Source organism: Salmo salar, chromosome ssa26 (assembly GCF_905237065.1).
Source record: "Salmo salar chromosome ssa26, Ssal_v3.1, whole genome shotgun sequence".
Classification (NCBI taxonomy): Eukaryota; Metazoa; Chordata; class Actinopteri; order Salmoniformes; family Salmonidae; genus Salmo; species Salmo salar.
In genome coordinates, this window is record NC_059467.1 from 34,988,341 (window position 1) to 35,002,763 (window position 14,423).

General features: G+C 39.8%; 1 protein-coding gene and 1 long non-coding RNA gene across 5 annotated transcripts; one reads left to right on the forward strand and one right to left on the reverse strand.

The window, feature by feature from the left end:
• Positions 1 to 1,275: 1,275 nt before the first annotated feature.
• LOC106587692 (uncharacterized) lies at positions 1,276 to 3,809 on the reverse strand. Of its 3 annotated transcripts, none has more exons than XR_001324492.2 (3): positions 2,821 to 3,760; positions 2,179 to 2,720; positions 1,276 to 2,087 (listed from the first exon to the last, which is right to left on the reverse strand). It is a non-coding gene; the product is annotated as an uncharacterized lncRNA (long non-coding RNA). The 3 variants fall into 3 exon arrangements; XR_006762145.1 differs by having other exon boundaries at positions 2,179 to 2,282; positions 2,599 to 3,729; XR_006762144.1 differs by having other exon boundaries at positions 2,179 to 3,809.
• On the forward strand, positions 3,177 to 14,230 carry LOC106587690 (vacuolar protein sorting-associated protein 33B). 2 transcript variants are annotated; one of them, XM_014176281.2, is made up of 24 exons: positions 3,177 to 3,264; positions 4,291 to 4,435; positions 4,746 to 4,826; positions 4,956 to 5,017; positions 5,962 to 6,011; positions 6,640 to 6,707; positions 6,803 to 6,848; positions 6,935 to 7,029; positions 7,254 to 7,358; positions 7,695 to 7,785; positions 8,020 to 8,097; positions 8,313 to 8,386; positions 8,489 to 8,575; positions 8,828 to 8,918; positions 9,499 to 9,573; positions 9,685 to 9,749; positions 10,115 to 10,169; positions 10,275 to 10,321; positions 10,715 to 10,847; positions 11,970 to 12,043; positions 12,924 to 13,025; positions 13,127 to 13,202; positions 13,345 to 13,467; positions 13,854 to 14,230. In XM_014176281.2, exons 2-24 carry the CDS (start codon positions 4,340 to 4,342, stop codon positions 13,931 to 13,933), a joined length of 1,854 nt encoding a protein of 617 aa, XP_014031756.2. In that variant the 5' UTR covers positions 3,177 to 3,264; positions 4,291 to 4,339; the 3' UTR covers positions 13,934 to 14,230. The 2 variants fall into 2 exon arrangements, with proteins under 2 accessions (XP_014031756.2, XP_014031757.2); XM_014176282.2 differs by having other exon boundaries at positions 13,348 to 13,467.
• The last annotated feature ends 193 nt before the right edge of the window (positions 14,231 to 14,423 follow it).

Genomic DNA, 14,423 nt, shown 5'->3' on the forward strand with positions numbered 1-14,423 from the left:
ATGTCCAGGAACTTGCAGGTGCCTTGGTGGAAGAGTGGGGTAACATCTCACAGCAAGAACTGGCAAATCTGGTGCAGTGTATGAGGAAGAGATGCACTGCAGTACTTAATGCAGGAGGTGGCCACACCAGATACTGACTGTTACTTTTGATTTTGACCCCCCTATATTCAGGGACACATTATTACATTTCTGTTAGTCACATGTCTGTGGAACTTGTTCAGTTTATGTCTCAGTTGTTGAATCTTGTTTTGTTCATACAAATATTTACACATGTTAAGTTTGCTGAAAATAAACGCAGTTGACAGTGAGAGGACGTTTATTTTTTTGCTGAGTTTAGCTAATTTCTTGCTCATCAATTTTGACATCGCCATTCGCATTCTATGGTTTTCTAGAAACAAATATGTCTGCAGTGGTTTAAAAGTACCCAATTGTCATACTTGAGTGAAAGTAAAGATACCTTAAAATGACTCAAGTAAAAGTGAAAGTCACCCAGCAAAATACTACTTGAATAAAAGTCTAAAAGTATTTGGTTTTAAATATACTTAGGAATCAAAATTAAAAGTAAAAGTATAAATAATTTCAAATTCCTTATATTAATCAACTTAGACGGCACAATGTTTAAAAAAAATGTTTTATACAGAAAGCCAGGGGCACACTTCAACAGTCAGACATAACTTACAAACTAAGCATTTGTGTTTAGTGAGTCTGCCAGATCAGAGGCAGTAGGGATGACCATGGAGGTTCTCTTGATAAGTGTGTGAATTAAACAATTTTCCTGTCCTGCTAAGCATTCAAAATGTAACGAGTACTTTTGGGTGTCAGGGAAATGTAGTGGAGTAAAAGTTTTCAAAAATATAAATAATAAAGTTAAGTACAGATACCCAAAAAACTACTTAAGTAGTACATTTTACATTTTAGCAGACGCTCTTATCCAGAGCGATTTACAGTAATGAATGCATACATTTCATTTCATGCATTTTTTTTTTTTGTACTGGCCCCCCGTGGGAATCAAACCCACAACCCTGGTGTTGCACACACCATGCTCTACCAACTGAGCCACAGGGAATGCCTAGTACTTTAAAGTATTTTTACTTAAGTACTTTACACCACTGGACATACATAAGGTTTACATCCTACAAAAAAGGTCTGTGTGTAAATGAGTGAGACCACTTCGGATATGAATTGATGCTGGTCTTTCTATGCTGTATCTGTTACAGGCCTCAGAAAGGGTGTCTGAGTCGGCCAGCTGTAGTTAAAGGAAAACGGACATCGAAGTTTGCCGAGCTGTGTGGCAGTTCTAGCGCTTTCTTTATTCCTTTCCCAAATATTCTCTTGTTCAATCATGTCCCAATTCAATTACATATTTCTCATTAAACTTCAATACATCAGGTAGAATAATTATTCACAGTAGACTCATAAAATTAATTCATTGACATTTGACCTTGTTTCTCTTCTGTGATGCTGTAAGAAGCTCTCTGTATAGAGGAGAGTTATTGTCAAGCTTGTGTTGCTTTCTCAGGTGGGCTGGCAGACTTTTGACCACTGCATGACAGCCTGTCATGGGGAAAGGCCTGGAGTGATAGTTGTTCTTAGCCTTGCTGCTGCCACCATGTCTGCTTGGTGCTCTGAGGCCCGAATGTGTTCACTGCAGACTGTGAATCCTCTCTGCCCCATTTTTACATTTTGTCATTTAGCAGACGCTCTTATCCAGAGCGACTTACAGTAGTGAATGCATACATTTCATGCATTTTGTTTTTTTGTACTGGCCCCCCGTGGGAATCGAACCCACAACCCTGGCGTTGCACGCACCATGCTGGCGTTGCAAACACCATGCTCTACCAACTGAGCCATAGGGAAGCCCCACTCTTGAACCTGCCGCAGGTGATGAGGAAGGTGAATGACGGTGACCTGGCAGCCATCCACCGGACACCTCTTTCGTCCTCTCCTCTGTTTACTGTTCAGGTTGAATGAAGACTTCTGATGTTGACTGTATCTGTGGTGTGTTTTCATTTGTTATGGGGCTGTTGTTGTAGAAAGACACTTCAGAAGATGGAAAGACATCCGCTGGGATGTGTAAGTCCTCGCCTCTGCAAACATTTGAAGTTGTAATCTTGGAGAATTAAAGAGCGGAATAAAATGATTAACATTCACAATTACTGCTCTTTACATATACTGCACCTGTGTGTTTGTGGGCTCTCGTTGTCAGTTGAATCCTCAGAAGATGGAAAGACATCCACTGGAACAGGTAAGTCCTCTCCTCCGGAAACATTTGACATAAAAAACTGGCAATTACAGAGTAGAAGTAGTTTACAAAGACTGTTATTTACTTGCTACTGTCACTTTAATAATGTTTACATATCTTGCATTACTCATCCCATATGTATATACTGTACTTTTATACCATCTATTGCATTTTGCCTATGCCGCTCGGTCATTGCTCATCCATATATTTATATGTATATATTCTTATTCCATCCCTTTACTTAGATTTCTGTGTATTAGGTAGTGTTTGTGGAATTGTTAGATTACTAGTTAGATATTAGTGCAGTGCAATTGTGAAATCTTTAGTGCAGTGGAATCTCTGCCCCACTCATGGACCTGCCGCAGGTGACGAGGTAGGTAAATGACGGTGACTTGACAGCCATCCACCGGACACCTCTTTCGTCCTCTCCTTTGTGTTTTGGGTTTGTTTTCCTTTCTTTTGAGTCTTTGGTCCACACCTGTAAACATATTATTGACAACAAAGAAGAGAACATGGTTATGATGGAGACGGGTGATGATGTTGGAATTAAGATGAGGAAGGTTTGCTCTGCTAGGGACCTGGTGCATCTAAATGGTGAAAAGAGGATCTTCAGGATAAAGGAAAGAAACATGGTGAGTGCTGGATGCTGCCAACTTGGTATTTGCTTTAAAAAATCCAGTTTTCCACCACATTAGTACGAATGATTTTTATATAGCTACATCATTGATAGGTAATAGGGAGAGGCTACGGTGCCTATTGGATAGTTGGTTTCTTTGGGGTCTTTAGTCCGTTGATCTTGGTGGTTTTCAGCAGAAAATGTCACCGTCTCCAACAATATAACCGAATCTGAACTCATTGTAGCAAGTTGCATACATTAAACAGCAAAGTGAATTGACTAGGTACAGTGCTCCAAACAGTGTTTCTCTCCAGTCATGTCTTGAGATACGGTGCCCTCTATTTACTTGTTCGTAGTGAAACAAAGATTCGCAACATCCCATCCGCACATCCGGAAACAAATCAAGGTAATGTACCTAGCTAGCTAAAATTGATAGAGGATTTTTGTTTATTTTACATTTTTAAGTCGTCTAGATCATCCAATAACCTATACAGTAACGGTATATACATTTGGTTTTAATGACTGTCGTCGTCCTTATTGCCATATACAGTTAATCATGGTGTGACTACTAAATCAGCTGATAACTACAGTATGCTAACGTTAGCTCTCGAAAACCCTTCTCTGTATGTTGGTTTTCAGGGGTTCAGGTGTTACACCCGCATTTGTCTCAATGTAAACAAACATTCGACGCTCTGTTTTAACGTTTAGAAAAGTAAATAATAATCGCGTTCAAACCGGTTTTCGAAACGTATCTTTCATATCAGTGAGAAATAATTTTTCAAATAAAAAATATACTCTATACTGTAGCTGGCCCGGTTCCACGATTAGTCAAAAGGGGGATTAGCCCCCTCAGTTGAAACTTGTGCCCCCTCAGTTTTTGTTGTAATGTCTCAATATAAAAATATTTTAAAAGTTATAACGATTGAGTGACAGGTTGGCACAAAATCTGTATCTCTGCTGCACTGTGTCAGCACAATGGACAGAGCCCACTGCTGTCTCTCTGTGTGTGTGTGTGTGTGTGTGTAGGGGCACCTGGTCTCAGATAATTTCTTATTATTTTGTATTTAAATCCGAGACATTCCATTTAGTATGATATGTTATATTTCGTATGGTATGCATTAATTTGTGGATGTCCATCAACCATTTCGTATGATATTTGACAAATTATAATTCATATTATATTTTATGAATTTGCAAAACGTACAATATATTACGAATTTGCAATATGTATAATATGTTACGAATTCTAGCTAGGTGGCTAACGTTAGCTAGCCCGTTCGGCAAAGAAGTCAATTCACTCGGCAAAGAAGTCAATTCAATGACTATTCCACGTTGGTTCAACTTAATTTAATTGAAATGATGTGGAAACAGTGTTAATTCAGCCAGAGTGTGCCCAGTGGGTAGCCCATCACAGCTGGTTTGTATTTTCCAGGGAGGTGAATGGTTGGGCAGGTGTGCTACTCTGTTTCACCTCAGGCCCCATGGCTCACAGTGTCAGGAGAGATGCCCCTGAGCTCCCTGACTTCTCTCTGCTCAAGAGGCTGGCCAGGGACCAGCTCATTTACCTACTGGAACAGGTAGGACTACTCCACTTATCAATTGTCTTGGTTCTCAGTATCCACAAGTACTCACACTAGTCATGGATCCTATTAAAGTTGTAAAGCCTGGGTCCGTTTCCCAGACAGTCCTGGTCCTGGACTAAAAATCTGTTTCAATTGAGATTCTATAGGCTTAGTCTGTGTCTGGGAAACCGTCCCTCTATGTTTCTATAATGTATATTAGTCTCTACTGCTGGGAGCAATCCTAAATTCCTCTTCTGGGGATTGATTAGGTATATTCATCATCCTCATCCTCATCATACTGCGTTTTTACTCCCCTGGTTTAAAGCTACCTGGGAGGAAGGACCTGTTCATTGAGGCAGATTTGATGAGCCCCCTGGACCGCATTGCTAATGTCACAACACTAAAGGTACATGTCATTGTTGTTTCTGAATATTTCTGTATACCATATTGATTATGCCTGTCCTTACATATATCAGTTTACCAGGTTACAATGAGGTTCAGTTCTATACAATCTTTGTCACCCTTCTCCTTGTAGCAACATGATGTGGACAAGCTTTACAAAGTGGAATACAAACCCATTGTCAGCACCTCAGATCAGTAAGTAGCAAATCCTATTGTAGTTCCATAGATCTTCTTCTCTTTTATTGTCTTGGAGGAACAATTATCATCGCCATAACAATGTTGTAACACATCCATAACAATGTTGTAACACAGCCATAACAATGTTGTAACACAGCCATAACAATGTTGTAACACCGCCCATAACAATGTTGTAACACAGCCATAAGAATGTTGTAACACAGCCATAACAATGTTGTAACACAGCCATAACAATGTTGTAACACCGCCATAACAATGTTGTAACACAGCCATAACAATGTGGTAACACAGCCAATGTTGTAACACAGCCATAACAATGTTGTAACACAGCCATAACAATGTTGTAACACAGCCATAACAATGTGGTAACACAGCCATAACAATGTTGTAACACAGCCATAACAATGTGGTAACACAGCCATAACAATGTGGTAACACAGCCATAACAATGTGGTAACACAGCCATAACAATGTTGTAACACAGCCATAACAATGTTGTAACACAGCCATAACAATGTGGTAACACAGCCATAACAATGTTGTAACACAGCCATAACAATGTTGTAACACAGCCATAACAATGTTGTAACACAGCCATAACAATGTGGTAACACAGCCATAACAATGTGGTAACACAGCCATAACAATGTGGTAACACCGCCATAACAATGTGGTAACACAGCCATCACAATGTTGTAACACCACCATAACAATGTGGTAACACAGCCATAATGTTGTAACACAGCCATAACAATGTGGTAACACAGCCATAATGTTGTAACACAGCCATAACAATGTGGTAACACAGCCATAATGTTGTAACACAGCCATAACAATGTGGTAACACAGCCATAACAATGTGATAACACAGCCAAAACAATGTTGTAACACAGCCATAACAATGTGGTAACACCGCCATAACAATGTGCCTTCCTTGACAGACTATGCTTCCTGATCCGTCCAAGAATAAAAACTGTCAAGTGGATATGTGGTAAGTAGAATGGTGGCACCCTGATATTGAAAATCAGCTGATTCATATTGTATTTCATTAAAGTGTAATTGTTAGGATGCCAAGGCAGTGAAAGATTAAGTTAGCAACGCTATTCCCTTCCTGAGAAATGAAGTACTGTCGTACCAGACTTTGAAATGCCTTGTCTTTTCTGGATCAGTGGTATTATCGACAGTGCTTCTGGAGTACGTTGCTGTACTGTGCAAACAAAGGCTTCTGATTTCATGTCCTTGATCGGGAAGACAATGAGGGAAATCACTCTGCTATGAGTTTGACTTTATTTATTCTTGCTCACAGATAAAACTGAAGAAATGCAGAATTTACATGACTAATAATTGCAAAACACTCATTTAAATACATAATACATGACATAAATAGAATACAGAAAACTTTAAACATTACAGGACATTTTTTAGAATGGAAATTGACATTTTAAAATGTGATTGTAAAAAAAAAAAAATGTGGGGGAAACCATTTAGGAGGTAGAGTTATTATACAGTCTGACAGCAGTGAGTAGAGTGCCCTTTCGCAGGTGGTTCGTACGGGCACTTATACAGGACAGTTCGTGGCTGTTTCATATACTCACTGACAAATTGGTTTCCTTTTCCAGATGTGGTCAATGCAGACAAAGCATTTGGGAGATTCAGAAGATACAAGATCATATTTAGCCCTCAGAAGGTAATTATTATGTACTTATTGTATACTCTCTGTAATAAAACAATTATATTTATTTTCTTTGCTCATTCTTCTCTCGCTTTCCGTGTCTCTTACAGTTTTATGCATGTGAGAACCTTTTGGAGGAGCAGGGAATCTTTGGTGGTAGGTGTCTTTTGATATTTCATATTCATATTTTGGTATTCCAGATGTTTGAATGTTAACAGACACTTTTTCACTCCCTTGTGAAGATGTGACTACTGACGAGTGGTCATTCTACCTCCTGCCCCTGGACGATGACATCATTAGCTTGGAGCTTCCGGAATTCTTCAGAGACAACTTCCTGGTAATGATAGACAGTAGTGCTGACGGGAACTGTGTTTAGGAATATCAGTCCCACTTTATGATGCAAAAATGATGTATATACATGTAGTTACATAAGCAGGTACAGTGTAATAACAAATGAGTAACACATTTTGACATATAACTAACAACCTATTACTGGGACTAGTGTGGTTATATTCATAGTGCTCATTATTTTGCTAACAAGCATGACCTGTGTGTCCACAGGAGGGAGACCAGCGCTGGGTGAGAACAGCGGGTAGTGCCCTGCATCTCCTACACTCTGTCTACGGCCCCTTCTCTAAGGTGTATGGGATCGGACGATGCTCCAAGGTAAGATCAGCTCAACACTCTTTAATGTACTTTTGTATACCGCAATTCAGCGTTTAGCTGCCTTGTATACTGAATTAAAACAAAACTAAAATACATCTGGGATTATGATTCTAGATGGTACTGAATGAATGATTTACTATAGGTGCCAGTCTGTTTATGCTTCAGCCAACCAGTCTTTGTCTTGTTCATCAAGGTAGAGCTAGCTGTATGTTGTTGAATGCAGACACAGTCAGAAAGCAGCACCGGTACAGATGATTTAGATTTTCAAACACCATGATTTAGACGAGATTCATAGAGTAAGTGTTAACAGTATGTCTGGTCTCTTGCCCGGTTCAGATGGCGTATGAATCGTGGAGGGAGCAGGTGGAAGAGGGGGAACAGAGAGCGCGTCAAGCGGAGATCGGAAATGTGTTTCTCATTGACAGAGGTAGATCTTTCTTGAACTGTGAATCACGGCACTTGTGACGTTTGTCTTATTTGTTGCTCTAATTTTTTTACATTTTAAATATGCTATTGGATAATGGTGTTATTATTCATTCTCACAGACTAACGTATGAAAATGTGGATTTCGAATGGAATTCTCCTTTAAGTATAACAATAGGGATACGTGTCATAATAATAGTTGATATCATACTAATGTTCTTTCTCATTCTCTTTGCAGATGTGGACCTTGTGACTCCTCTGTGTTCCCAGGTTGTCTATGAAGGACTTTTGGATGATATTTTCAGAATTAAATGTGGTAAGCAATGATATTTGCTCTGATTACAGTCTCTACTTTGAAATAGCTATACTGCAAATAATGTGGTCTTTATATATTGTGTCCTAGTCAAGGGCCGCACACTGAAGCCTCTTATTGCTGTATACCATTACAGTTGCAATAAGATCTTAATGCCATTTTATGCATTGTATGCCCATTGTCTGTATGGAATTATAATCCATCTCTTTGTCCTATAGGATGTGTGGAGTTTGGTCCAGATGTCACCTCCTCTGACAAGAGTATAAAAGTGATGCTAAACTCTCAAGATAAGGTTGGCCTTTTAGAAGTATAACATGGTTGAATTGATATCATTTCCCCTTCACTGGTTTAAAGATGACAGTCTCACTGGAATTTGTATGTGTTTCTCTCTCAGGTTTTTAACGAGATCAGGAACGAGCATTTCTCCCAGGTGTTTGGCTTCCTAAGTCAAAAGGCCCGAAACCTCCAGACTGCATATGATGTGAGTGTTTCATTCTGACCATATTTACATCTCTATGGGCCTTTGTGCTTCCAATTTATTTGTTTGCCTTTATTTGCTAGGTATGGTAAGCTGATTGACAGCACATTTATAATTTACAACAATGCCCCCCTGGTGAAGTGTTGCCCTGCGTGGATGCATAATATTTGTATTAAATATCCTCTTAGAGCTTTCTTTACATCAAAGAGTAGAAGTTCATGTTTGACGATTATTCATCTCTCTCCGTCATTACAGAAGCGTAGTGGAATGGACATTAAACAGATGAAGACGTTTGTGTCGGAGGAGCTGAAAGGGTTAAAACAGGAGCATCGGCTCCTCAGTCTGCGTGAGTATTGAGTCTCTACTTCCCCAGAGTCAGATGAATTGGTTGAGACCATTTTTATGTCTGTGTGCATTTTGAAGGAAGTTGTTAACTGGTGTTAGTCGCAATTTATATTTCGTTTTTATTTTACTTGGCAAGTCAGTTTAGAACAAATTGTTATTTACAATGACGGGCTACACCGGCCAAACCCTCCCCTAACCCGGACGACGCTGGGCCAATTGTGTGCCGCTCTATGGGACTCCCGGTCACGGCCGGTTGTGATACAGCCTGGGATTGAACCCGAGTCTGTAGTGACGCCTCTAGCACTGCGATGCAGTGCCTTAGACAGCTGCGCCACTCAGGATCCTATGAATGAATGGAAGTCTATGGTAACTGCTAGTATGCTATTAGATACCAAAGACTTTCAGTCATTGCGCTAACACAAGTTAACATTGGCTCGCGAAACTACCTCTAACTTCCTTCATACTGGATGTAGAGACATACAAATGGTATCCATGAGTTCATCTGACTATGAGGAAGTAGATAAAGGGCTTCATTGCAAAAATCCCAAAGTATCCATTTAAAAAGACATGTCTCTCTTCAGATATTGGTGCCAGTGAGTCGATGATGAAGAAGAAAACGAAGCAGGACTTCCAAGAGCTGTTGAAGACAGAGCACTGTAATATTACATTACATAGTCTATACTGTACTTTGAGGCATATGTTTTTTCCCCATATGAATCCCATTTCCTGCATTGCATAATAACTGATACTTATTTCCCCAACAACAGCCTTACTGGAGGGGTTTGAAATCCGTGAATGTATTTCCTACATAGAGGAGCATATCAATAGGCAGGTGAGATTGTCTGGAAGATAATGGTGCCATAGAAATATAAGGAATAGAAAGTGCGTCTCCATTCAAGTCAATGATGTCATAATGGGTGGACTGGCAGCCATTCTGAGTGTACCCATGAGTTTACCAGTCAAATTGCCAGAGTTAGAGCTTCCAAATCCGTTCTATTCATTATATTTCTATGAATGGTACGTGCATACAGGTAATCATAGTGCTAAATCGGCCCAATAAAATGTATATTGCAGGTTGTATTCATCAATCATCCTGGCACATAATTGTTCTCTCCAACCACATCAAAGTGTAAACCTTGTTGCCAGGAACCACACTGGATGAAGCTATCATCCTTATTGTGTTATCATCCACCTTAGGTCTCTATGGTGGAAAGTATGAGACTTCTTTGTCTGCTGTCTCTCACAGAAAACGGTGAGTCTTCACAGAGATGTTTTTTAACCAAACACATGAAAATATAATTGATCTCATGATAAGGTTCTTAGTCCTTTTAAATCAGCTGTATATATTTTCCTTCAGGCCTCCTTCCCAAAGATTATCGGTCATTAAAAGCCCAGTTTCTACAGGTGGGTTCTGCTATCATAGGTATTGTTTAAATGATATCTAGCACTGGTTGGGAAAAACTGGTTGCAATGATGTCAGGCTGACATCTTTTGTGATGTCATGGTCATGTTGTGTACTGGTTGGAAAAAAATGTTTTGATACAAATCTTTTTAGTGACCAGAAAAATATGACCTCCCAGTCCCAGATATCTTGACGTTGTCAGGAAAAAAAGACGTCTATACAACCAACCATTTTACAACCATAAAATCCCAGGCCAAATTTTGCCCACTTGTGTGTTACACCGTCAGTGTAATGTGCATTTAGACTGGATTAATTCTGTATCTTTGTATTTCCATTTTTGTTTTGTTGGAGCCTTTTCCTTGTTATATAGTTCTCTGTCATATTTCCTCTCTCAGAGTTATGGCATTGAACACCTACTGACGTTTTCCAACCTGAAGCAGCTAGGCCTGCTGGTGGAGCAGCAGCCTGGAGAGACCCTCACTGTCATGGAGAGCAGAGTGGGCAAACTGGTCAACGACAAAACCGCAGGTCAGATACAGGCTGGTCCCAATACCGTTACTGTATTTAATACAGGCTGGGTCCCAATACCGTTACTGTATTTAATACAGGCTGGTCCCAATACCGTTACTGTATTTAATACAGGCTGGGTCCCAATACCGTTACTGTATTTAATATAGGCTGTGTCCCAATACCGTTACTGTATTTAATACAGGCTGGTCCCAATACCGTTACTGTATTTAATACAGGCTGGGTCCCAATACCGTTACTGTATTTAATACAGGCTGGGTCCCAATACCGTTACTGTATTTAATACAGTTTGGTTCCCAATACCGTTACTGTATTTAATATAGGCTGGGTCCCAATACCGTTACTGTATTTAATACAGGCTGGGTCCCAATAGCGTTACTATATTTAACACAGGCTGGGTCCCAATACCGTTACTGTATTTAATACAGGCTGGGTCCCAATACCGTTACTATATTTAATACAGGCTGGGTCCCAATAGCGTTACTATATTTAATACAGGCTGGGTCCCAATAGCGTTACTATATTTAATACAGGCTGAGTCCCAATACCGCTACTGTATTTAATACAGGCTGGGTCTCAATGCCGGTACTGTATTTATTACAAGCCGGGTTCCAATACCGGTACTGTATTTAACACAGGATGAATCCCAATACCATTACTGTATTTAATATAGGCTGGGTCCCAATACAGTTACTGTATTTAATATAGGCTGGGTCCCAATACAGTTACTGTATTTAATATAGGTTGGGTCCCAGTACAGTTACTGTATTTAATATAGGTTGGGTCCCAATACCATTACTGTATATAACTGCTTTGTTTTTCTCCTCGTTTCCTTTCCTAAGTGACCACCACTAATTGATGAAATGTCTAAATAGGTTTCTCTATGTTACTTCAACCTGTCAAGTCATTGTAATAAGGAAAAGGGATACGGAAATTAAGCTAATTAAGAATAGTGAGAGACTGACTGATCTGAACCAATTGAGGGTCCAGTGATTTTAGTTTTTGAGACTATTACTACCCACAAAATATACATCATAGATATACTGTACTTTAGAGTCCTGACAATGACAAGATGCTCTGCAAAATATCAGCACTTGAACCTTTCAACATGTTCTATTTTAGGAAAGCTGACTGATGCCTTCTCCTCCCTGGCCAAGAAGAGCAATTTCCGTGCCTTGGGCAGGAGGCTCAATCTGGTATGTAGTCTTTTAATTGAATGAACAACCTAATTACCATATTAAAAACATAGCCATGTATTGAGTTACTTTAACTTCATGAAATTTCACTAAACATTTTAGGGCAGACTCATGTACACAGATTAAGCCTAATCCTGGATTCTCCATTAAACTTTGTTTTTAGTTCAGGACTAAGCTGGGAAAGAGCCAGGAAACTCGCCTTAAATCAGGGGTTCCCAAACGTTTTTGGCCGCGACCCTATTTTGACATAAATAAAATGTTGAGCCCGCCATGTCAAAAAAACTGATGGAATCAACGGCAAATGTTTACTTTTTAAATTTTGGCTATGACAGTCTATTATAAATCAGCTTGACAGTACTTTTGTCAGTATTTCAATCTGAAGGAAATATGGTTTGAAGTGACTAAAATGCACCAGGAAAGGTACAAGTTCAGAAGATCATCAGGCAATAATGTTGTCTGATCTTCAGTTTGATTTAGTGCCTGGTCTTGTCCAGTCTGTTCTAATGAGCCCTGCGTGGCTTGTGGGCATTGTGGAGGGAAACAGAAGATACATACGTGTTCCTGAGAGTCTAATCTTACAGTAATGGGGTCATAATATTTTGTATCTTGAACCGTTTAAAAGATAGAGCCACATTTGTAGGAAGAAAACAGAAACCACTCTGTTTATTACAACTGTATCTAGTGGCTTCCGGAGGTTACTGACGAAACCCTGGTTCTAAGAACCAAGAGCGATTTTCTTTATATATATTTTTTTCAACGTTTCTCTCGGGACCCCATTTTCAAATCACGACCCCTAGTTTGGGAAACACTGCCCTAAAATAACTCCATAACCAAACAGTATTGCAATGAAACCGGATGTCCTTACTATATCTATATCAAGGTGCCCAAGTCGGATGAAGAATATGACCTCCGTGTCCCTCGAGACATGGCCTATATCTTCAGTGGAGCCTACATTCCTTTGAGCTGCAAACTCATTGAACAGGTAGGTGGACTCCAATATGAATGAACTCATGGATACTAAGACAGAAGTGTGTTACAATTAGTGATATAATAAAAAGTATTCCGCTTGTGCTACGTCTGCAGGTATTGGAGCGTGATGGCTGGACAGGGCTGGAGGAAGTCACCCGCATGCTCAACGGACATGAATTTGCAGTCACAGGTAAGACAAGTGGGCTTAACATTGACACTGAAATGTATGTAAAAGGCACTTTTGAATGGAAAGTCCATAGAGGAAAGGGGAACACTCAGAGCATTCCAGTTCTTTATTTTCTCTCGCTCTCTACCTCCCCCCTCTCTCTCAGCAGGTAGTAACGGATCAGACGCAAGGGTGAAGACTGATTCCCAGCGTATCATCCTAGTCATGTTCCTGGGTGGGTGCACCTTCTCAGAGATCTCAGCACTACGCTTCCTGGGCAGAGAGAAAGGTAAGGAAGGCTTTATATTGGGATTCTGGAGGGTGGTGGTACTAGAAATTTAACAGTGTGCCAATGTAGGGAACAGCAGAAGTCTTGAGAGGTGGGCCAGTAACCAGAGGGTTGCCGGTTCGAAACCCAATGCTGACAGGGAAAATGTAGAGGGTGTGAACATGTAAAAATATATATTCATGCCCCTATTTCTACCTCTATTTCTCCTAGGTTATACATTTATTGTGGTGACTACATAGTTTACAATACATGTTTTTATAGGTCAAGCGGGTTCTCCATATTACTTTGTACCATTGAAAAAGAGACCTTGGCTCTCAATTGGGATTCTCTGTATAAATACAAGTTGGATAAAAGTGGATAATGGGTTCTCTCTATTGTGTTTCTAGGTCTTAAATTCATTGTGGTGACCACAGCTATCACAAACAGTGCCAGACTTCTGGAGTCTATGTTGGACAACCATGCATGAGTCCTGGGGTCTTTCTATCATTGCCAATGGAAGCATCCAGCTTGTGGTCCAAGACATCATGGGGACACATACAGATTACTTTTTGGACAATTTGGATCTACAATATGACAACAAGCTACATGTTTGCACCTGTTATTCAGAGTCTTGTATTGGAAGCAGTCACTGTCTAGGCTAGATCTGGTTCAGAAAAAAATGATTGATGTTGGAATATATTCCATCATAGTGCTATACCAACTGCAAAAGGTGTACAAAGAATGTTGTTTTCTGTCCACAGTACAAAATAAATATTATGTTTTATTTGTTGTCTGTGATTTATAATAAATTATATTTATGAATCTTACGACATCAAATACCTGTAGATAAATAAACAATGACGTCTCTGTACGGTGACATTTGAAAGCATGTCTGTCACTTCACTGGTAATAACTGTTCGTTTTCTTAAGTCCACGCCCTTGCGCATGCGCATATGGTACCACCATGTCTAGACGAT

Coding starts and splice junctions, on each gene's coding strand:
- LOC106587690 (XM_014176281.2), top strand. CDS start 4,340: ATGGCTCACAGTGTCAGGAGAGATGCCCCTGAGCTCCCTGACTTCTCT. Junction 6,849..6,934: donor GGAGCAGGGAATCTTTGGTG/GTAGGTGTCTTT, acceptor TCCCTTGTGAAG/ATGTGACTACTGACGAGTGG. Junction 12,044..12,923: donor TGGGCAGGAGGCTCAATCTG/GTATGTAGTCTT, acceptor ATCTATATCAAG/GTGCCCAAGTCGGATGAAGA.